Here is a 23,385-nt window from a genome sequence, read left to right on the forward strand (position 1 = left end):
TTTGAAGTCCTCTGGATCCCGACATCATCCAGACCAAATCAAACATTACACTTGATGGGTTGGAATTACATGGTCGCATTATTAGCCCACGGTACCCATCCCCGCTTCCCCATGAACGGCACATACGACAGCAGCTGTCCCTTGCGGACCAGAAACACAGAAGGCAGCAGTCCCCACGCCAAGCTCTCCACGTCCCACCACGGCAGCACGAACCTCTCCCAGAGCCAGGGGCCCCAGGAGAACCTCCTGGTGACGCCGCGGACCATGGCGTGCCCGTCGTCCCAGAGCGGCCTGACCTCTGCCTGCCGCTCGGCCTGGTAGCGAGCAAAGACCTCGGCCAGCGCCGTCCCCGAGGGGCTCGGTTGCTCGGCCAGCAGCCGCCGGAGTCCGTTGGCCAGCACCGCGGCCGAGTGCACACCGCACGTCATGCCGAGCCCGTTGGCGCTCGTGCTCTTGTGCACCGCGTCGCCCACCAGCACCACGCGCCCGCTGCCGTGGTACCACTGCTCCACGAACCCTTCCTCCTGGTCCACCATGACGCAGAGCTCCCGGTCCGCCCGCGCCCACACGTCGCCAAACGTCACGCCGGGGCACACGAGCACGTGCTGGATCGAGGCCGCGTGCTCGTCGGCGTCGGCGTCCGAGTACCGTGGCCGCCGCCCGCCGCCGCTGGCCACCGCTGCTGCGCGCTCGCCCGCGTTCAGCGGCTTGATGGTTGCAAAGGTCATCTTGCCGTCTTCGGCGCCGACCAACCCCTGGATGATGACCCCCGCGCCCCGGGACTCGAACCAGGTGCCGGGCTCGATTCCCAAGTCAGCGACGGACGCGCGACCAAAGATGCCGTTGAAGCTCGCCACCATGGGGCTCTGCCCTGGTAGTGTGGTCTTTTCGACACTGCCATCATCTGCCAACAGCCTCTGCATGAGCTGGCGAGTCTTGCTGTGCACACCGTCGGTGCCGATGACGATGGAGCCCTCTACCAGACTGCCGTCGCCCAGACGGACGCGCACGCCGTCGGCCTGGGGCTCTATCCCGACAACTTCGACGCTGTTTCTGATCTTGGAATCTTTGCCCAGCAGTGCACCGTGAAGCATGTCGATGATGCGGCTGCGGAGCATAGCCAGGAACGGGTAGCCGTGGCTTTTGTTTGCCAAATGTCTAGCGTCAGAACAATCGAAACGGCGCCCCAACACTTGCACTGCAAATTGCCCTAAAATCACAGTCCACTCACCTTGGCTCCATGAACTGCCAGAAGCGGTTCCAAGATGTGACCGTGCCGTCGACGCCGTACACACGCTTCTTGCGGTGCATGGGAATGTTCTCCCTGGCGAGGTCGTGGTACACGCCGATCTGGTCGAAAAGCCGCGCCGTGTGCGGCCAGACCAGCAGCAACTGCCCGTTGGGGTTGGCGACGGTAGCGCGCCGCTCCAGCAGCACGTAGTCAATGTCGGCTCGCTCCATGGCGTGGGCCATGTAGAGGCCGACGGGGCCAGCCCCTACGATTACGACGCGGAACTTAGACGACTTGTCCATTGCTGGCGTTTGAGGTTTGTTTGTCTAGTTTGGACGGCGTATCTGCACCTGCGTAGAACACTTTTTTCATTAGTACGAGGAGGCTTTGGTAGAATGAAAGTCGGCATATATCATCACAAGCTGGGCTCGAAGTCGAAGATGTGTCTCACCGTGTTTTCCTTTGGAGGAATCAATATTCCCGTCTTCTTGGGGATATCTTTGCTAGCTACTAGACTAGGTATCAGTCTTCCTCAAAAACAGATGTACTCGTAGTCAGTTCACTGTGTGTCCGGCCGGACAGACTAGTTGCAAGCTCTGACAAAATTCATCCAACATAATACATGTTACTCGAGGCCGGTATCTCTGCGCGCCGAGTAACACTTGCGATCGCCCATATGCACCTTGGATAACACATAACATGTACTGATATGCACGATCCGCAAGTGGAATTAATTTTCTGAGCCCTCGGCCTGGCTAACAATCCAGTGCCGAAGAGGAAGAACACAATGTCCGAGGGTGCGGTGCATAAATTAGCCCGAATCCACTGACCTCGATTTTCTCCATCTTGCAACATCAACGACATCAATCGATCTTCCTCGCCACAACAGCTCAGCTCTGATCATCGCCAATATCGACCGATACAAGTTCCTTCCTCTTTGAGCCTCCCGCTTGCATAGGGCGTTGCAGACCAAGGCACATTCTATCCCACAGTGCCACCGCTTTTACGCGTGTTACAAGCAGTCAGCAAAATCCGCGCAGCTAGCAATCAACAATGAACACCACGGGTTCCGCGTTTGTGATTGGAGGTTTGTCCATCTCTCGCGAGCTGTGCAACAATCGACAATCGTCGCCCACACTGATAAGTCAAGCTTTGGTCCCCTGGAAACTGACTAACAACCGGGTAAAAAAAAAAAAACCAGCGAGCGGTATCGGAAGGGCGTGCGCGTTGGCATTTGCACGCCGTGGCGTCAGCGGCCTGGTGGTGGCTGACGTGGATCTGCAGGCCGCCGAGTCCCTAGCTGCCGAATGCAGGGCTGAGGCGGGGTCTGCCGGTACTGCGGACGCCCTAGGGTGTGCAGAAGCCACGAGGGTCGACGTTGCAGACGAGCGTTCCGTCGAGTTGGCCGTATCTTTCGCACGGCGTGTGCTGGGTCGGGTTGACTATTGCGTCAACAGCGCGGGGGTAAGGGGCCGACTGGTTTCTTGCTCCGTCTCTTTCGAAAATCGTCTTTTTCTCCGCCTTTTCCCCTACAATACCTGTTGCTGACATGCAGATGCGCACCTGTTCGACTCTGTTATCTAGATTGGCGTGAAGCTGGCCAACGAGATCGCCGATGCCAGCCCCGTGGAGTTCGAGGCCATGTTCCAAGTCAACGTCAAAGGCACCTTTCTCGTCACACGGGCCGTGTCGGCGCTCATGAAGACGCAGGATCCTGTGCCAGTGTTGCGCGACTCGCCCGGTAGGGGAACCACCCGAGGTTGCATCGTCATCTTGGGATCTGCAGCGGCATTTGCTGCGACGCCCAAGATGGTCCAGTACACGACGGCCAAGCATGCGGTGCTAGGCCTGACCAAGAGCGCCGGTAAGTTTTGCCGCGGCCACCACCCCCTCTCTCTGTCTCTGTGTCTCTCACAAAGCCCCACGGGTACAGCTTCCGAGTACTCACGCACCTCTCGGCAGCTCTTGATAACGCCGCTCACGGCATCCGTGTCAACAGCGTCTGCCCGTCTTGGGTCGACACCCCCATGGTGCGCAGGGCGCTGCAGGACGTGCCCGAGCTGGAGCAGACGATTCGTACCTCGGTGCCGATGGGCAGGATTGCACTGGCCGAGGAGGTGGCCGACGCCGTCATGTTCCTCTGCAGCCCCGGCGCGAGCTATGCCACTGGCTGCAACATGATTCTGGATGGCGGCACCACTCTCACCACGCATCTGGGATGACGAGCGACGTGTCATTGTCTTTGGTTGGCTGGAGGAAATGCAATCATTTGTTTATTGATAATGAACATAGTCTAGGTTTGCCAGACAGTCTGTAGCTATTGGATTTTGTTTCGCTGTTTCTCGTCCTGATCAACTTGTTCTTCCCGCTTGCCCTATCCACTCGGTCCCCTTTCCCAACAATGACTGGTGACGACCCCATCAACAACGGCTACTATGTCGACAGCTTCCCCGCAGCTGGCCTTCGTCAAGTCTTCCGTCACATCACCGGCAACGCCGACGATGGCAAGTCGGTCTTTCTACACTCGGACCATGGCAACCACCACCGGGTGATTGGGGAGAAGCAGGCGGTTGCCAACATCATGTACTCGACGCAGGAGACACCAGTAGAGTTGAACGGCGACGTCGACGTTCAAAAAGCGCTGTCGCAAGAGGTATGCAGTCCATCCTCGCCAGCTTTCCCGTCCTGCCAGTTATGCACCTAGCTACTACTACGACCAGAGCACCGTCCTCGCCAAAGTCTCGAGCAGAAGAAATAGCAAATTTGGCAATCACTGACTCCCCCCTCCCCAAACAGCCTCCCTTCCACTACACCTCAGGCTCCGTCTGCCGCATGATGGACTTTGCCCCCGGCGCCGCCTCCCCGCTGCACCGCGGGATGACGATCGACTACGGCGTCGTGGTCGAGGGCGTGTTCGAGCTGAGCCTCGACTCGGGCCAGAAGCGCATCCTGCGCCAGGGCGACGTGGCCGTGCAGCGCGCCACCGCCCACGTCTGGAAGAACGTCACGGGCGGCGGCACCCTGCCCGGCCGCATGCTCTGGGTTCTGCTGGACTGCAAGGACGTCTACGTCGGGGGCTCGGCGGGGGCGGGGGAGGGCGCCAAGGTGACGGGGGACTTGGGGAGCTTGAAGAAGGAGTACGAGGGCAGAGGGACGTACTGAGGCTGGGGTGGGGTGTATACACTGCTTTGTTTTTTTTCCTTTGGTTTTTTAAGGTGGAAGAAGAATGCCAACTACAAAACATTACGAGCGAAAATGGCGGTGCGATCGTGCAATGACAGGAGACCTAGCCAAGGAATGCCAAAACTCCGTTCAGTGAATGCAGAATGGCGCGCGCCGCAGAGTGATGTTTGCAAGTGACGTGACTGGGCAAAATTGGTCAGTAAACGGGAGCTAACCGACCTTCTCAACTTGCCCAGGAGACGTAAATTGGCAAGGGACTTGCTGTTAGGTGATTGGTAACTTGCTCGGGGACTACATCGCGCCATACTGTTGTTGTTTTGCGATTCCGACAATCAAGTCCCGATTTGGGTCTGCCGTGCCGAATAGCTACTTGTTTGATGACAAGTTTTAGCTTGGTTGTCTCGTTCTATTCAACCTCAATCTTTCAAATAATGCATTACCCCTCCCTTGCAATTCTGTGGTCAGCTCGGATCGCTGCAGTAGTAAGCCGCGGCGCGGGATGTGTTGGTGTGACGACGGCCAGGATGGTTGGACAACAATCTTCCGGCTACGAACCTCAGCCGCTTGCTACCTAATCAAGAGGACATTCCCGCCCGGCCACTAACAGGATAAGCTTACTTGTCTGCGGTCGATGCGGAATGTGGATAGACCTGCATGGGATTACATCCATTCCGTCGAGGGCGGTGGTAGCCGTGTGTTGGCGGGCTACGGCTACAGTACCCAAAATTTGCCCAGTTAGGTAAGGTACTTACCACACCTTACCTACCTAGATACGTACTTTTGGCCAACCAACACTGCCAAGCCCAAAGCTGAACACCAACATCAATAAAAGGCGTAGGGCTGCGGCGCTGCAGGGAAGCGGCCCGCTGGCGGAGTTTAGCTACTGTGCCTGGGTAACCTCCCTTGGAAGGCCGGCGGACCTGAGATTAACCCCGCTCCTTTGTTTTTCCTCCGCAAATTGATCCGTCATGATTTCCGCTTCTGGTTGCTGCCATGAAGCTGTGCGGACTTAGCGCAGATAGAGCACAGCGCGAACATGCGACGGCTCTTTGTTCTACGATGTCTGCCTGCAAACATCGCTGTTGCGAAATTTGTATTTGTCAGAATGTTTTGATCTATTGGATGGAGACTGCCTTTATCTAGGACTAGTTTCTTTCCCTCTCCAATCTTGATCTGTGTGTGAACAGACATTAAGCAATTCACATCTACGCCTAGACTTACGCAACTCTCACAACCACCCCACTAGCATCACACCCACAGCTCTCAATCGCCAAAAGAAAAAAATGTCCAAGTCTACCACTGTCCTTATCACCGGTGCCAACAAGGGCAAGTTGCACTGCCCTCCCCATCTCCCCATCTCCTCGAAAGATAGCTTCAACTGACCGTCCAATAGGCATCGGTTTGGGCATGGCCAAAGCCTACCTCTCCCGCCCCAACCACATCGTCATCTGCAGCGTGCGCAGCGCCAAGACCGACGTGACAGACCTCGAAGCCGCCTCCAAGGCCTCGGGCTCCAAGCTCCTGCTGGTGTACATTGAGAGCACGTCCAAGACCGACCCCGCCAAGGCCGTGGAGGACGTCCAGGCCGCGGGCGTCGACCACCTGGACGTGCTGATCGCCAACGCGGGCGGCATGCCCGAGGGCAACAAGCCGCTGCTGGAGCTGGGTCCCGACGAGCTCTGCTGGTCCGTCCAGGTCAACGCGGCCGCGCCGCTGCTGGTGCTGCAGGCCTTCAAGCCGCTGCTGCAAAAGGCCGACGCGCCCCGCTTCGCCGTCATCTCGTCCACCTCGGGGTCCATCGAGCACATGAAGAACATCCACTCCTTTATCTTTCCGGGCTATGGTGCGGCCAAGGCCACGCTCAACTGGCTCACCATGGGCGTCCATCTGTCGCAGGAGTGGCTGACAACCCTCGTCATTCATCCTGGGTGAGTAGCCGTTTTTGTGCCTGCGAGGTTTCGAAGAAGAGTGCAATTGATGAGATTACTTTTCTAACTGCCATGTGACACTATAGCCTTGTCCAGAGCGAGCCTGGAAACTGGGTGGCCAAACAGATCGGCATGGCCGAGGCCCCGACGACGATTGAGCAAGCTGCTGAAGGTGTCATCAAGGCTGTAAGTGAACCCGTACAATTTCAGTGCTCATTTCCCCCACCCTCATTCCCACATACTGTGAAAGGTCTCATCGCTGACAAGGGTGAACCACAGCTTACGAATGCCACCCGTGAGTCCGTTGGTGGCAAGTTCTTGAGCACCTCGGATGGCACAGTCTTGCCCTGGTAGATGTGAGGGCAAGCGAAGATAAATTGCGGTGCAGACCAGTTAGCTTGCACTCACTGAGAAAGGACTTTCCAAGCGATGTGATTCCGTCGTATCCATAGTTGAGGCGGAATGTAGAGACAAGGAGTTGTACACCCCGATAGACAGCAGATACATGTACGCTGATATAGCTGTGAATTTCCTTCTGGCCACTGAATGTATGCAAGAAAACATCCTAGGAATAAAACGATCAAGACGGCAGACTAAACTGGTTAGCCCATCAGGATCAGCAGATACTGTGAAGTGCTGATATTCATCCAGGCAAGATACCTTCATGTAATGTGCGTTCCAACATGGCGTGGCTTGATGAACAGACGCCCACTGGAAGCCTGGGCTTACAATAACTGCAAGAATCTACAGCAAATGTGCTGCCCCCTCAAGAAGGGTTTGGCCCAGTGGTTTTCCCTGCCTAATTATCATATGGTGTTAATATCAGAGCAATACAAGGGACTACCTAATCTAGGTCGACTTGTCAAAATTGCCATGATCAATGGCGGCTCTGATTGGCTTTAATTATGTCTAGTCCGAACTACACTGGGCTGTCGTATTATCTTATTTTGGACCATCAACACAGTAATTTTCACTGGTCCATTTTCCACCTCTTCATAATCACATTCCATATAATTTCAGAGCTCTGTTTTTGGTCAGCGCATGCCAGTCCCAGATCATGCGTCTTAAAATATCACAATCCCCATTCATAGATTGACTGCATTCCGCTGAGCCTGGATATGCCTTTAGGCACATCCAACAAACCCTTTCCGACCATTGGACTCGCACCCGGAACCAAAGAAAAGAGCTTGCTTAACTACGCGTCCGATAGGGAATCCCGGGTTGTCATCACATCCACCCTGAGCGCCCTTTCTGGCTTTTGGCCTGTCCGAAGCAAAAGAGCTGCACTAAAGGAGATGTTAGCCGTGTCCAACAGATGTACTTGTGCTTGTCGTGTACTTGAGGGAAAAGAAAAAAAAGAGCATATATATTGACTTACACAAAATGCGTCTAGGTAGGATCTTTTACAAAAGTTGTTAGGATCAGTCGTGCCCTGGCCGCAACAGCGGTTTCCTGTGGAGGGAGGGCTTGTCGGTGGCTGGGGGATCCACGCCCGCCGCCACGGCCAGACCAACGAAAAGACAAATAGTGATAAATGCTCGCATTTTGGCGGTGGGCCGGGCGAAAAGGTAGATGAATAGAGCAAAAAGTGAAAACGAAGGCGACACAGTGTCAAACCGCGATTGACATTGAACAAGGTAAACAAGAAGAAAGAGAGACGGAGAGAGTGGTTGGGGTTTTTTTTTCTTTCCCTTGATGTCAAGATTCTGCGCAGGCGACGGCCTGGTTTTATAATCCACATTCCGCAGTTGCTTAGCTATAAATATCCAGCAATCGTTGCATTTACACATTAATGAGGATATTCGTTCTTGTTGCTTTGTTGGGCTCCTTGTAAAACAAAGCTGAAACGAGACTACCCAAAAGGGCTGTTTATTGGTGTTACAATGACCCCATGATTGACTTTCCAAGTGCACAGCGATGAACTATTTTGTGTTTGGAGAAAAATGATGACCGTCGCTTATTTGTATATTAGCAGTGTATTTTCGGTGCAAAGTGATAAACCGAGGGAGGTAAATACGATATTGATGGGGTCGCAATAACAAATATCTGGGAGTCATCCTCTATACATTCCTTGATGGATATCGCCCGAGGAATGCACTCACTTTGCTTGCTTGTCTACATTTACTGCTGGTCTCTGCCGCACTAGGCTGTGTTTCTCCAAATATCTCATGTTTTGTTTCTTTGAGCTGCTTGGCATCATGGTTCTGAATTCTGACTTGTGCAGTTGCGAGTCTGCCACTGTCGATAAAATCATGTCGATCGCAAAGACGGCCGGGGCTGTTACACCCCCGCTCTCAGAGAATGACATTTTTAGAACTACAAACACCTACACATCTACCGTTACTATATTAGTGGATACACTGGCGTGGATTGGGCTTGTTTTCTTGAACGAATTGGATTTCCGTAGTCCGGGAGTCAAACATACGTGAATTACCTGATAAGGTGGTATGACCAGGGATAAGGACGAGCGAGGTAGGTACGTGGGGCCTTCAAATTTACGTGTAGGTGAGGGGTAAATTCGAGTGTTTCTCGATCTAGGCCAAGATGAATAAAAACGTACTCACGGACCCTGAGGTCAACCTACTGCTCGGCGCTCGAACGCGTATGATCTACCGCGAACGGACAAATTGATTCTTGCACCTGTCAGTCACCATGACACCTTCCTTCATCCTGATTTCGTCCACCTTCCAAGGGGCTAATTCCCTCCACCTCCCGAAAGATTATATCAAGTACAACCTCATGGAATGTTGCAAACAAGCTCTACGGGCCGTACCCCTCCCAAACCCCATCAGCCTATGCTGCAGTCAGCGCCGGGAGATTTGCAACGCCCCGAGCGGCTTTGGCTTTGTGCTGAGTCTACGTGAGCTTGCAAGCTGTCACACCCTGCCAACGCAGTGCTGTCGGCGGCCCTACCAGGGAGATGATGGGATATTCACGCTGCAGGACTACCGCGAGGCTCAGGATTGATAAAGGACACTGTGCGGCTACTCCAACTCCCTAGAGCTGGACAGGCTGCTGGCGGTGAATATGGTGTGCCAAGACGATACCATGTGGGGCCGCCTGTCGCTTTCCTACCAAATAGTTGGCGCCGAGGGCCCTGCGGCAGAACTTCAGAAGTATCTAGTCAAGATGTTAAAATTGAGTGCACAGAAAGTTCTCTGATTGCGCAATCAGGAATTGTCAACTGGGTGAAAAGTTTCTGGGCTATCTGGTGCTACACAACCTGCCGCGGATGTAATCATGCATTATCAGCTACAGGCCGGTTTGCCAGTTGAGATTCCCATCTTGGCCATGACTGCATATGCAAGCTGCTCTGTTTCGCATATGTCCAAATATTGGAGGGGCGTGTCCTTTTGTTTTGTTTCAAAATCCAGCCGCCAATGTTGATAATAGCTCTTGCTGACATGCATGCAGCCGGATTGCTCGTTGTGTTGTGGACGGTCCCTCGGGGTTACACTGCTTGGAGGTATCAGTATGACCCCTAAACCGGCACTGAGCTATCTAGAACAGCCCAGACCAATGAGAAAGTGCATATTGACTCAAGGGTGGAAATAGAGACTGCGGCTTAAAGTGTATACTCTGAGTAAATTAGCTTCACATCGACGGTTCCTCAGCTTACTGGGTATTCTGGCGTCATTTAACCCATTAGGTGGAGGAATCAACTCGGTTGGGTTGCAATCAGGGAACAGTTATCTATCCATAGAGTGTCAAATAGTGGTCCGTTTGCCTATTAGGCATTGCAAGTTTTGCAACACCATTTGCACTCTCTTGCGCCCGACGTCCCACACTACCCTGTTGCCCGCCTCCACTTTTGCACGTCTTATCGCATGCGCCTCCTTCGCCTGGCTCCCAGACAAAATCAAAACAAGGAAACAAAACCCAACCACAAGCAAAATGTCAACCTCAGGACCCATCACCTCGTTCCCCGCCCAAGGGCTGCGCAACCCCTCGCGGTTCGTGACGGGCCACAACGCAGCGGGCGAGTCGGTGTTTGTGCGGTCTGACCACGGCGAGCACCACGCCGTGATGCTCGACGGGGCCGGGGCGCAAAACATACTGTACAGCTGCGCGTCCAACCCGGTGCAGGTCAACGAGGACGCGGACCTGGCCTACGCGGCCGCGCACCCGCCGCCGCTGCACGTGCCGCGGGGCGCCGTCGTGCGCATGATCGACTTTGCGCCCGGCAGCGAGTCCAACATGCACCGCGCCGTCTGCCTCGGCATCGGCACCGTGTGCGAGGGCGAGGTCGAGCTGAGCCTCGGCGGCAGCGGCGAGAGCCGCGTCATGCGTCCCGGCGACGTCTCCATCAACCGCGGCGCCATGCACCGCTGGCGCAACGTCTCGCCCGACAAGCCCGCGCGCATGCTCTACGTGCTGCTCGACGTCGAGCCCATTGTCGTCAACGGCAAGACGCTGGAGTTTGAGATGGGGCGGCTGATGCAGGAGTATTCCGAGTACAAGGAGGGCGAGGGGGACAACAAAAAGGTCTGAGGTCATGGCTTTGGGGTCTGTAAATAAGCTGGTTTTCGCAAGTATGATGCCATGAGACAGAGGGCCTGTTTGCGGATATTGACTGTTGGCTTGGTCTGGCATATTCTACGCAAATTGTGGCGATTATCTATCATAGAGCTCGTTTGCATTTTTCGAAGTTTGGCTAGCAAAACACTACTGGATCCGGAGGTTTTAGTCGTCCCGAAACTCTGGATAACCAAGCAAATACATCCAAATTGGAGCTCCGTGGTTTTGGAACATCTCCACCAAAGTGACCAAACTAGCCTTGAGACGATATCGCTTCAAAACCGCCAACTTTCATTTTGCAATCATCTCCATGCTGGTTGATAAACAGAAAGTACAAGACAGGAAACTGGAAACGACATGCAAAAAGAACGTCATAGCGACCTTGATGGCGCCATGAGTATCAGCCCACACCAAGCGGTTCGGCTCTTATTTCCTCCCTTCTGGCCAGCATCCCGCTTCCTGAGCAAAGGTCTCATCGAGATGCCGCTGAATGACTCCAGTTTCGAATGTCTGACAAGCCTTAGCTCTGTATGCATAAGGCACTTGGGCACGTACGATGTCTTTGCAGCTTGTAGCCGTTTGGGTCTACTTCAGCTTGTTGGGCTCGCACTGGGTGTTCTGACTGCATTATCATAAAGCAACATGCCAAATAGACAGCTGCTGCATCCACCCGCAGCTTGCCCCTTGTGGAAACATCTTTCTTACTTTTGCTTTGTGTACCTTGAGCCCTATCATGGTAGCACATGCCGTCTGTCGTGTTTAGTGACTAGTCATTGTCCCACCCGCCCCCTGGAAACACACTCACACCCCCTCCTTGACGTCTGCGTATTCACTCATAGTGCAGGCAGTGAGTAAACATGGAGTTTAGGTCAAGGGCTTCGTGGCGACATGTCAGCCTTTCCGACGGTTCAGGTCATGATCGCCTGTTGGTGGCCGGAAAGGCTCCGAAACTTGGCTACGGTAGGGAAGCCGGTATTGCCACGGCGGCACTTCGTATGGAAAGGCGGAGAGAAGCAAGTACAGTCAGAACCATGGATGTTGCAGATACTGGGTACGTCTTCCTGAAGGACTAGACTTGGATCTGCTAGCTGTATACCATGATGTGTACGGGTTGATAAGTAGACAGTTTTATATGATATGCGCCAGATTGGAGAAAATCATATATAAAGGCGGAAGAAAAGACGGCTCCATTGTATGTGGTCACTAGGCCTAGCAGATTTGTAGGAAGTGGTGTGTGCCTCGAGAGTCCAGTCAGGCTTACAACACTTTAGTGACTTCATCCACATCATCCTCCATCCAAGGCCTTTTTGCTCAGTCAAAAACATCACAGGGCCAATAGCTGTGCCCTTTGAAAAAGGCCATTTATGATTACCCTCATTTAATTTGCACCATCTCACCCCAACTTGGTTTCATCAGCCCGTTGATCCATCCCACCACAAACTGCCTTTGCCGCAACCATGTCCCCAATCTTCCTTGGTGATTCGGAAGATGCGGCCACTTGCAGATGCGGGCCGCCATCAAGCCCGAGCCCGGAGCTCAGCGGCACCGAAACGGCCCTGACCTCTGACAGCGATGGGCCGGAGCTGCTCAACCCGGGTCCGCAGGGCCCAGAGCCCATTGCGATCATTGGAATGGGTATGTTTGTGTTTGATCCTGGTCATGTCATGTGTTTTTTTTCTGCTGCTAACACTTGTGCTCACACCAGGCTGCCGTCTACCGGGCGGTGCCTCGACGCCTTCCAAGCTGTGGGAGCTCCTGGAGGCAGGCAGGTCAGCGCAGGGCAGACTCCCAGCCGACAGATACAACATGGACGCCTTTTACCACCCCAACGGCGACCGTCCCGGCAGCATGAACACCTCTGGCGGATACTTTATCCAGGAGGACGTGCGGGGGTTCGACAACTCCATGTTTGGCATCAATCACCTCGAGGCCATGTACATGGACCCGCAGCAGCGGAAGCTGCTCGAGGTGACATTTGAGGCGTTTGAGGCGGCGGGCCTCTCGCTGGACGCCGTGTCGGGGGCCAACGTGGGCTGCTACGTGGGCAACTTTGTGACCGACTTCATCACCATGCAGCTCAAGGACGCCGAGTACACGCACCGGTACACGGCGACGGGGTCCGGGACCACGATCCTGGCCAACCGCATCAGCCACGTCTTCAACCTCAAGGGGCCCAGCTTCGTCATTGACACGGCCTGCTCCTCGTCGCTGTACTCCCTGCACGCCGCCTGCTCGGCCCTGTGGCAGCGCGAGTGCGACGCCGCCGTCGTGGCCGGCGCCAACCTGATCCAGTCGCCCGAGCAGCAGCTCGCCACCATGAAGGCCGGCGTGCTGTCGGGGACCTCGACCTGCCACACCTTTGACGCCTCTGCCGACGGGTACGGGCGCGCCGACGGCATCGGCGTCTTGCTGGTCAAGCGGCTGAGCGACGCCATCCGCGACAACGACCCCATCCGGAGCGTCATCCGGAGCACCGCCGTCAACAGCAACGGCAAGACCAACGGCATCACGCTCCCCAGCGCCGACGGCCAGGAGGCGGTCATCCGCAAGGCCTATGCCCTGGCGGGTCTGGGCTACGGCGATACCGACTACGTCGAGTGCCACGGCACGGGCACGGCGGTCGGGGATCCGATCGAGGTCGAGGCGCTTTCGCGTGTGTTTCGGCGGCAGCCGGGGTCGCAGCCGCTGCTGATCGGGTCGGTCAAGACCAACCTCGGGCACAGCGAGGCCGCCAGCGGCATCTCCAGTCTGCTCAAGGTGGCCATGGCGCTGGAGTGCGGACGGATCCCGCCCACCATCGGCATCAGCTCGCTCAACCCCAAGCTCAAGCTCGACGAGTGGAACATGCGCATCGTCACCGAAAACACCGAGTGGCCGCAGAACAGAACGCCGAATGGGCAGCAAGGGGGAAGGGCCCTCCGCCGCGCTGGAGTAAACTCGTTTGGCTACGGCGGCGCCAACGCACACTGCATCCTCGAGTCTCCCGACTCGCATGTTCCTCGGGGCTACCGGGAGCGGGGTGCTGCCACTCGGCTGACCAACACCACCACCGGAGCGCCGAGGACCGCTCTGCTACTACCAGTCTCGTCCAAGAGCGCATCGTCGCTGGAACAAAAATCCGCCGACATTGCCAGCTACGTCGCCGCCAAGACGGCCAGCAGCGCCGACCTGCAGGCATCAGAACTGGCATACACACTGGGCGTGCGGCGATCACACCTCTCATCGCGGGGGTTCTGGATCGCGGCTCCAGACTCTCTGTCGGAAGACGTGGTCGTCGGCAGCGACGCGGCCAGCAGCAAGCTGCACACGCGCATCCCCGGGCGGGCATACGGCAGACATCCGCTCGCGTTCGTCTTCACGGGCCAGGGCGCGCAGTGGGCAGGGATGGGCCGGGAGCTGATGGACGAGTTCCCCAGCTTCCGGCGGACGGTGCAGATGCTCGACTCGACGCTGCAGCTGCTGCCGCACCCGCCGACCTGGACGCTGCGCGGCGCCCTGCTGGAGCCGCCCGAGTCCAGCTCCATCAACCTCGCGTCGCGCAGCCAGCCCGTCTGCACCGCCGTGCAGCTCGCCCTGGTGCGCCTGCTGCGCGACTGGGGCGTCGCGCCGGGGTTTGCCGTCGGCCACTCGTCGGGCGAGATCGCGGCCGCCTACGCGGCGGGCAGGCTGACGGCCAGGCAGGCCATTGCCGTGGCGTACTACCGCGGCTACGCGGTGGAGCGCAGCACCACGGTCGGCGCCATGATGGCGGCTGGGCTGTCGCAGGACGAGGCGGACGGGGACATCGCGGCGCTCGGTCTGGCGGGCAAGATCAGGGTCGCCTGCGTCAACTCGCCCGAGAGCGTCACCATCAGCGGCGACACCGACGGCATCGACGAGTACAAGGCCGTGCTGGACGGTCGCGGGGTGTTTGCGCGCCTGCTCAAGACGGATGGCAGGGCGTACCACTCGCACCACATGGCTGCCATCGGGGGGTTGTACGAGGACCTCGTAGTCGAGGCGTTGGCTTCTCCCGCAGTACAGAACGACTTGGACGACGCGGGGCAGCAGAATTCGTCTCCGGCACAGTGGATCTCCTCAGTGACGGGGCAGGTTGTGGGCGACGACATGCCCACGGCCGAGCCGTCGTACTGGCGCGCCAACCTCGAGTCGCCCGTGCTTTTCGCCCAGGTGGTAGAGAAGCTGCTGTCGCCAGGCACCCCCGTCCATCTGGTCGAGATTGGCCCGCACTCGGCGCTGGAGATGCCCATCAAACAGACCCGCACCAAGGTGGGCATCGACGCGGCCAAGACCCCCTACAACTCGGCCCTGCTCCGCGGCAAAAACTCCACCACCACCATGCTGACCCTGGCCGGCGAGCTGTTCCTCCACGGACACCCCATCGCCTTTGGCGCCGTCAACAACACCACCACGGCCCACACCCACTCGCGCTACCCGCCGACCAAGCCCGGCATGCTGCTCTCGGCGCGGCAGCCGCAGGTGCTGACGGACCTGCCCAGGCACGTGTGGGAATACGACGGCGGCGCGGGCTTCCACGAGCCGCGGTCCAGCATCGAGTGGCGCAACCGCACGCACGCGCGCCACGACCTGCTCGGCTCTCGCGTCCCGGGCGGCGACGGCATCACGCGCCAGTGGCGCAACGTGCTGCGCGCCGCCGACCTCGCCTGGCTCGTCGGCCACAAGCTCGACACCACCACCGTCCTGCCCGCCGCCGGCTACCTGGCCATGGCCGTCGAGGCCGCCTGCCAGAGCACCGGGTTGAGCCTGGAGCGGTACGGGCGCGGGTCGCCGCGGTGCAGCTTTGCGCTGCGCCATGTGCATGTGGAAAAGGCCCTCATGGTGCCCGACGACCAGCAGAGCGGCATCGAGGTCTTTACCACGCTGCAGCCTACGACCGCTCCCCGCACGGCGACGGCGGGGTCAGGGGGGTGGTACAAGTTTATAGTCAGCTCCTTCGTGGCGGGGGAGTCGACGCGACACGCCCACGGTCTGGTCAAACTGACGCAAAACGAGGACCGCCCGCCGGCCAGACGCCTCCCCGTCGAGGATGAGGCCATGGAGCAGAGCGCCCCGCGCACCTGGTACAGGAGGTTTGTGCAGGAGGGCCTGAACTTTAGCGGCCCGCTGCAGTCCCTCTCCAGGATCGAAACGCACCGCCGCCGAGGGGAGATGCACCTGCTGGCCCAGACCTCGCTCTCCCCGGGGCTCGGCGGCGAGTCGGCCTACGCCCTGCACCCCATCGCCATCGACGCGCTCTTCCAGTCCGGCCCCATCGCCTGCACCCGCGGTGTCGTGCGCGACTTTACCGCAAAGGTGCCCGTGTACATTAAGGACATGGAGTTGCGCATGCCCAGCAGGTCTCTGCTGTCGGGTTCTTTCGTCTCGCCATCGGGTGATGAGTCCGCCGAGGCGACTGCTCAGCAGGGCAGCATCCGAACCATCTGCAAGTCGGCCGGGCTCGGTGCAATCAGTGTCGACTCTCAGCTGTTTGATGGCGACGACCTTGTATTGTGCGTCTCAGGCTGCCGCATGGTGCCGTACAGCAGCGGCACGGCCGTGGGTGCTGCGGCAGGGGATGGCTATGAGCGTCACCCCATGCTACATGTGGCATGGAAGCCTGACGTGGAGAGACTGGCTGATGCGGGTATTGAGCATGGCGCCTCGGCCTTGACCGCGTACCTGTCCCAATTCCAGGGTACCACTGTCATTGGCGACGATGCTGATGGGGTGGCAGGGGTGCTAGGGGCAGCCAAGCTTGCAGGTGGCGTGCTTGACCTGGTGGTGCACAAGCGGCCTACGCTGCACGTTCTCCTGGCCAGCGATTCGACGCAGGATGACGGTGCTGCGAAGCACATGCGAGAGCTCCTCGGGGTCGGCACTGCCTTTCAGCGTTGCCTCTCTCTGTGGAAGCGAAGCACCGACGAGGATGGGGCCGTTCATTTCCAAGACCTGTCTGCCAAGGAGGACACGACGGCCAACGGGACTGCTACTGCAGCTAGCTCTGCTCCACCATCCATCTTTGATGTCTTGGTCATATTGGACTTGGATACATCTACCAAAGGATCTACCTCAGCTGATTTGGCCTCATATTCATCCCTGGTTGATGAGAAAAAAGGCACACTTATCTGGAGCGGACCACCATCCAGTGCATCCACTGCATCCAGTGGCTCCATCCCGGCCAAGCTGTCGCCTCTTGGATTTTCGTGCATGGAAGCCCAACAGAGCCATGGCACCCCAGTCTTGGAAGTTGTTCTGGCCCAGCGTGGCTTGCCCGATAAGAAACAGGAACTTGGACAACAAGAGGTGCTTATCGTGGAGAGAAACCCAGACCACAAGCTAAACAGCGAGCTTGCTCTCCACGTCGCCGAGCTCACCAACAAGCCCGCCAAGCGCGTGACCCTCGACCAACTAACACCAGATCTGGCCACCGCCCACGCAACCGTCATTGCCACCGTGGAGCTCGAAGACGCCCTCCTCGCCGACGTCAAAGACGGCGACTTTGCCCAGATCAAGACCCTCACCGACCACTGCACCAACCTGATCTGGGTCACCGGAGGCGGCCTCGCAGACGGCACGCGGCCGGAGCAGGCCGTGGTCTTTGGGCTGTCGCGCGCCCTCATGATGGAGCAGCCGTCGCTGCGCTTCTTCGTCGTGGGCGTCGACGGCGAGTGTGTGGCGGCCGAGACCACCGCGAGACAGGTGCTTGGCGTGGCGAGGCAGGCGCTGCTCGACGACGCCGAGCCGGACTTTGAGTTTGTGCAGGACGGCAGGGCAGGCGGCGCTCTCCAGGTCAGCCGCTTCGTGCCGGACGACGCCATGAACTCCACCTTTCGGCAGAGGCAGCCCAACGCCACCGAGACGCTCGAGATGAGACTGGGGGATGCTCACCCTTGCCGTCTGAGCTTGGCTGGGCCTGTGGCGGCCAACATGTCGGATGCTTTTGTTTTCACCCGAGATCTCACCCACAAGAACAACGACCACGGCATTGGGCAGGACGAGGTCGAGGTCCAAGTCTTGACCGTGGGTCTACACGCACGGGACCTCCGCGCCATGACCGGCGAGACGTCCGACGGCGACGGCGACACGCAGCCCCACGCCGTGACGTCGCAGTACGTGGGCAGAGTCGTCCGCGTAGGATCGGCCGTCGAGGGTCTCGGCGTCGACGACAGCGTGCTGGTCATGGCTCCGGGCCGCTGCGCCACCGTGGAGCGCATCCCGGCCTCCTCATGCAGCGTCCTCCGCGACGGTGAGGATCCAGCCGCCATGGCCAGCATCCCACTGCCGGCATGCACCGCCCTGTACGCGCTGCGCGACCGCGCCCGTCTCCAGCCGGGCGAGACGGTCTTGGTGTGCTACCGTGAGGCTGACGCACATGGGCGCGACAGGTCTGGCCCCGCCGCTGTGCACATCGCTCGGGCTCTGGGGGCTAATGTTTTTGCTGTTGTGGTGGTGGATGACGGGGATGACGAGGCGAAACAAGAGCAGCGTTCGGAGATAGTTGGCGATCTCGGACTACCCGAAACACACGTCTCGTTTGTCAAGGTCGGCGATGGTGCTGGATTCGGTTCAGACATGCTCAGCAGCCACGGCCGGGTGCAGGTGGTTGCAAACTTTTGCACCGACCGTTGGCCTCTTTCCAATGTGGCGGCCCTGTGTGCCGACGACGCCCGCATCGTCCACGTCGGGCGGGGTACGGTTCTGGGCGAGCTCGTAACCACTGATCCGACCATCCTGCGAAAGAACATTGCCCTGTCGACGTTTGACGTGAACCTTCTTCTGACTCCAGTGCCATCTTCGCCTTCCACAACCCGCAGCGGTCTTCTGCTGGACGATGTACTGTCGCTGTGGCGCCAAGGCAAGCTCAATGGCCTCCTCGGCACCCAACCTCGCCTCTTTGACGTAGCAAACCTAGCCGAGGCGTTCCGCGCCCTCAGCGGCAGCACCACCAAGGCGGGCCACACCACCCCCAGAGGCGCAGTCTCGGTCTCGTTCGAAGCCACCTCCCTCGTGCGCGTCGCCCCGCCCAACTACCACACCGTGTTCAACCCAGACAAGAGCTACCTGCTGGTGGGGTGCCTGGGCGGGCTGGGCCGGAGCATGTCGCGGTGGATGCTGTCGCGGGGCGCGCGCAAGTTCACCTTCCTCGGCCGCAGCGGCACGGACCGCGAGCCGGCCGCGCGCCTGGTGCAGTACCTCGAGCTGTGCGGCGCCAGCGTCACCGTGGTGCGCGGCGACGTGGTCGACGCCTCGGACGTGGAGCGCGCCGTCGCCGCCTCCGCCGCCGCCGGCCCCATCGGCGGCGTCGTGCAGGCCGCCATGGGCCTGGACGAGGCCCTCTTCACCGCCATGCCGGCCGCCTACTGGCGCAAGGGCCTGGCGCCCAAGGTGCGCGGGTCGCTGAACCTGCACGCGGCGCTGGCCGGGCGCGACGCGGACCTCGACTTCTTCCTCATGACGTCCTCCGTGTCCGGCAGCGTCGGCACGGCCACCGAGAGCAACTACTGCGCCGCCAACTACTTCCTCGACGTGTTTGCGCGCCACCGCCGCGGCTTGGGCCTGCCCGCCACCTCGGTCGGGCTCGGCATGATCTCCGAGGTCGGCTACCTGCACGAGAACCCCGAGATCGAGGCCATGCTGCTGCGCAAGGGCATCCAGGCCATCAGCGAGGACGAGATGCTCAACATGATTGACATATCCCTGTCGGCGTCGTCGTCGTCCAGAACCAGGGGCTCCCCCGCGGCGGCCTGGCGCGGCACCGACCACGCCCTCGCCCACACCCTGACGGGGCTCGAGCCCATTGGCGTGCGCGAGCTGCGCGCCCAGGGCTTCGACGTGTCCAGCCCCGTGCTGGGCGACCCGCGCGCGAGCCTCCTGGCCGCCGCGCTCGCCGCCGACGAGAACGAGTCTGCCGGTGCCGGTGCGGGCGGCGCATCCACGAGCAGCGGGGGCCTGCCAGCGGGGCTGGCGCAGGCGGTGGCGGGGGGATCGGCGGGCGCGGTGGCGGCGCAGGCGCTCGAGCTGGTCGCGGACAAGTTTTCCAACCTGGTGCTGGTGCCGCGGGACCGGCTTGATCTCCTGCGCCCCCTGAGCGACGTCGGCGTCGACAGCATGCTGGCGGCCGAGTTCAGGGGCTGGATCTACCAGCAGCTCAAGGTCAACGTGCCCTACTTGACAATGTTGGCGTCTACCACGACTTTGACCATGTTGTCTGAATTGATTGCTGGGAAGCTTCTCGAAGCATGATTGGGCTCATGTTGTTTGCAAACTTGAAAGGGAGACACACAGTGGAGCACGCCACGCTAGCTTTTGACTGCAAAAGCAAGAGTCAGCCACTGAACAAAATACTGGGGTTGGATCGAAAACACCCAAGTGCCCTTCTAGGGCATTCAAGTGAACAGATCATCATGACTGGCATCTGCTAACTGCAACTATCTATCTCCAATTTGTTATTTTGAAAGTCATAACCGTAGTAAAGATGATAATTTAGACTGGGATAGTTGAAGGTTCGTTTTGTCATGTATTCCATCAATTTATGGAACAGTGACCCATCCGGTCACATTTCCGAATATGTTCACCCCCTCCCCCTTGTCAGCAACTTGCGTATTTGCCCACCATCCCCCTCCAGGCCTTCCTCAGGTTGATCCTATCATTTGATAGCCCACGTCTTTGGCTCGACATGGTAGAATTCCACAAATATATCGCAGCCTTCTGTTGGCCATGGGCTGTCGATTACCTCGAGAGACTCGCAGCGCCCGTGAACTTTAAATGTATAGTCTCGTCCCTCAATACGCACTGTAGCATGTTTCCATGCTTCCACTACAGAGACTGCGTCACGCAAAGGAGAATTTGGCCACTTTTGCCAAATTTTGCACCAAACCCGTTCTTCCTTTGATGGATACGTAGTTGATGGTTTTTTCCCAAATGGCAACTTGCCGGGCGACCCCAGAGCAGGTGCGATACCAAGGCTAAAGATAAAAGCGAAAATATGTCCGAACTTCATAATGCTGATATATAATAACTATAAAGAGTTAGACTTGAATGTAGTAAGAAAAAGAACCATTCGAAATCGGCAAATTGGAAGTTTGTTGGTAATTCATCCCACGGATTTTCGGCTGGGGAGGCAGTAATATAAACAAATAATATCTCCGCCGTATTTATAAGCTTGCTTCTTATTTCACTTTACAAATGTGTCTTCTAAAATGGGAAAAAGCTTTTTTTAAATTCATTCTCTATTTATATTCTAATATAAGACTGGTAAAAATAACTCGTTTAAATATAGTCAAGTATGGAGTTACAAACACCACCTCCATTTTAAAACCGGATATTTATACGCAATAATAAACCTTCTAATTTAAATTAATATAAAATATTAGCGAAAGACTACTTTTTTGTTATATATATTAACATATATTAAAACTTATTTTTCAAGATTATAATTAAAGTCGGTCAAATCCGGAAATTTTGTAATATTTAATAATTATCATGGTACAACTCCCATTATATATATGTCGCGTATTAACCCACCGCAATTAGCCCCAACGTTTGGCATTTAGGATTTTAACAAAATATTTAACCATACTGTTAATTCATGGGCAGACATGCGTGTAAGGAGATCACGTATTTAACCACGTAATTTTATAACACGTAAAAGAATCTTCAACCGATTTTAACGAATATATAAATAATTAGAAAAGAAAAACTAGATTACGGTTAATTTGTTATATTATTTTTACCGATTGCAGCAATTATACGATTTTTATTAATATTATTTAATATTGTTAATTTAAATAATATAAATAAATTAAATAAAGGTATTTAAATTATTAATTTCCTCGGTTAACGCCGTATTCGGAAATAGTAACGAAAATATTATAATAATTATAAATTCCGTACGCCAACGCGTTTAAAATTTGTGGATTATTATTACGTAAATTTCCAAAAATACCGGTTAAATCGTTATAATTTAAATTTCCTGGAATTTTACCACCCGAATTATACCGTTAATTAATACCCGTTTCGAACCGTTATTTTAAACGAAAAAAACGTTATATCGGATATAAACCCGTTAAATTGACGTATATAATAAATATAATTTATAATTTCGAATATATTTAAAAACCTCAACGAAAATAAATTTTTGGACCGTATATTTAAAAAATTTGGGATCCGTCCCAATAATTAATAAAATATCGATTTGGTAACGTTAAAAAACGTTATAATAAATTTTTCGAAATATTTAAATAAAATAATAATTATTTAAAAAAACGTATAAATTATTAAAATAATTTATAATTTTGAAAAATTTATAATACGAAAAAAAGAGATTTTTTATTAGAATATTATATCGACAAATTTAAAAATTGGAAAAAAAAATGTCGACAATTATAACCGAAATTATACGCGTATTTTTAAAAATTATTTATAAAATTATAAAATTACGGTACCAGGCCGAAAATACGGAAAAATAGGGCGGAAATTGGTAAATATTATGGAAATTGCAAAAAAAAACTAAACGGTAATTACGCAAAATAATAATTTAAACGAATATTTTATTAAAAATACGAATAATTATTATTCGATAATTATTAATATTAACCCGATTAATATAATTTCGAAAATAAAATTTCAAAAACCCGAATTTATATTTCGTTTTTCCCCCAATATATAATATAATTATATCCGTTACCAATTAATTATTTCCGGGAAATAAGTATTCGGAAATATATAAATATATAACGAAAATAAAAAAAAGAAATATTGGAACAAACGGGCAAATATTTACAAAAAATAATTAAACGCGTATAAAATTTACCAAATATATAATCGCCCAATTACGGCGCAAAATATTATTATTTATAAAAATTTACCGTTTATATATATATCCAATAAAATATTCCCGTTTACCACGTTAAAAAATTTATATAATTTCCTGGACGAATGTCACAGACCTGAAGGACAGCCACTGGGCTGTCGCTTAGTCATGACCCCTGTCACGTGAAGGCGCGAGGGCCGAGCGCCTCGCGCGCGTATATCTACGCGAAATCTCTGCAGTCTCCGATATGTAGCTCCTCGAGCTACGTCTTCGTCAACAACCACCTGCTACCCTGTACCTGGAAGACTAGATAGCCAATATACTCTGTCCTGTTACCTGATCGCCCGCACCTACCTGTCCGCCCTGCCTGCCCGTGACATTACGTAGCTCCTTCATTAGGTGCCCGCGATGCCTGCGTCACTGCAACCCCCGATCTTAACCGATTCGACCGAGGAACTGATCGAACACCTACAAGGACACCCTGAACAATGGGTGTCTTACATCTCCGATTCCTACCAAAAGCTGCAACTATTGCACGATAGCAACGTCCGCCTGAACTCCTGCCTAGAAATGCAGGAAGCCGAGACCCAACGCGCCCGCGCCGAAACGGACCGTGTCCGCGACAAGGCGCAGGCCGACATTCTGGCCATGGCCATGGAAAAGGCCTCCGCCATAACCTCCCGGGATGCCGCTTTCGCCGAATTAGAGAAAAC

The 23,385-nt window shown here is 55.4% G+C and overlaps 8 protein-coding genes across 8 annotated transcripts; 6 read left to right on the top strand and 2 right to left on the bottom strand.

The window, feature by feature from the left end:
* Positions 1-18: 18 nt before the first annotated feature.
* MGG_15114 (uncharacterized protein) lies at positions 19-2,359 on the bottom strand. Its single transcript, XM_003712260.1, has 3 exons — positions 1,683-2,359; positions 1,232-1,581; positions 19-1,140 (listed from the first exon to the last, which is right to left on the bottom strand). The coding sequence occupies exons 2-3, from the start codon at positions 1,531-1,533 to the stop codon at positions 66-68; spliced, it is 1,377 nt and encodes a 458-aa protein (XP_003712308.1). The 5' UTR covers positions 1,534-1,581; positions 1,683-2,359; the 3' UTR covers positions 19-65.
* MGG_12982 (2-(R)-hydroxypropyl-CoM dehydrogenase) lies at positions 2,285-3,453 on the top strand (the record flags this gene model as incomplete). The annotated part of the gene is made up of 4 exons (XM_003712261.1): positions 2,285-2,318; positions 2,433-2,695; positions 2,816-3,095; positions 3,194-3,453. The coding sequence occupies 4 exons, from the start codon at positions 2,285-2,287 to the stop codon at positions 3,451-3,453; spliced, it is 837 nt and encodes a 278-aa protein (XP_003712309.1).
* Positions 3,454-3,571: 118 nt separating this feature from the next.
* MGG_12981 (cupin domain-containing protein) lies at positions 3,572-4,639 on the top strand. The gene is made up of 2 exons (XM_003712262.1): positions 3,572-3,884; positions 4,028-4,639. The coding sequence occupies exons 1-2, from the start codon at positions 3,633-3,635 to the stop codon at positions 4,391-4,393; spliced, it is 618 nt and encodes a 205-aa protein (XP_003712310.1). The 5' UTR covers positions 3,572-3,632; the 3' UTR covers positions 4,394-4,639.
* Positions 4,640-5,387: 748 nt separating this feature from the next.
* Positions 5,388-7,054, top strand: MGG_10910 (aflatoxin biosynthesis ketoreductase nor-1). The gene is made up of 4 exons (XM_003712263.1): positions 5,388-5,740; positions 5,808-6,342; positions 6,429-6,528; positions 6,622-7,054. The coding sequence occupies exons 1-4, from the start codon at positions 5,698-5,700 to the stop codon at positions 6,694-6,696; spliced, it is 753 nt and encodes a 250-aa protein (XP_003712311.1). The 5' UTR covers positions 5,388-5,697; the 3' UTR covers positions 6,697-7,054.
* A 412-nt stretch (positions 7,055-7,466) lies between these two features.
* MGG_16814 (uncharacterized protein) lies at positions 7,467-7,804 on the bottom strand (the record flags this gene model as incomplete). Its single annotated transcript, XM_003712264.1, has 2 exons — positions 7,467-7,628; positions 7,721-7,804. Coding segments are annotated over 2 exons (246 nt in total), but the record flags the coding sequence as incomplete, so codon positions are not given.
* Positions 7,805-8,954: 1,150 nt separating this feature from the next.
* MGG_15115 (uncharacterized protein) lies at positions 8,955-9,523 on the top strand. The gene has a single exon (XM_003712265.1). The coding sequence runs from the start codon at positions 8,995-8,997 to the stop codon at positions 9,307-9,309; it is 315 nt and encodes a 104-aa protein (XP_003712313.1). The 5' UTR covers positions 8,955-8,994; the 3' UTR covers positions 9,310-9,523.
* A 713-nt stretch (positions 9,524-10,236) lies between these two features.
* Positions 10,237-10,833, top strand: MGG_10911 (cupin domain-containing protein; the record flags this gene model as incomplete). The annotated part of the gene is made up of 1 exon (XM_003712266.1): positions 10,237-10,833. One exon carries the CDS (start codon positions 10,237-10,239, stop codon positions 10,831-10,833), a length of 597 nt encoding a protein of 198 aa, XP_003712314.1.
* A 1,425-nt stretch (positions 10,834-12,258) lies between these two features.
* Positions 12,259-20,432, top strand: MGG_10912 (mycocerosic acid synthase). The gene is made up of 2 exons (XM_003712267.1): positions 12,259-12,495; positions 12,566-20,432. Exons 1-2 carry the CDS (start codon positions 12,318-12,320, stop codon positions 20,101-20,103), a joined length of 7,716 nt encoding a protein of 2,571 aa, XP_003712315.1. The 5' UTR covers positions 12,259-12,317; the 3' UTR covers positions 20,104-20,432.
* The last annotated feature ends 2,953 nt before the right edge of the window (positions 20,433-23,385 follow it).

This window comes from Pyricularia oryzae, chromosome 3 (genome assembly GCF_000002495.2).
Source record: "Pyricularia oryzae 70-15 chromosome 3, whole genome shotgun sequence".
Lineage (NCBI taxonomy): Eukaryota > Fungi > Ascomycota > Sordariomycetes > Magnaporthales > Pyriculariaceae > Pyricularia > Pyricularia oryzae.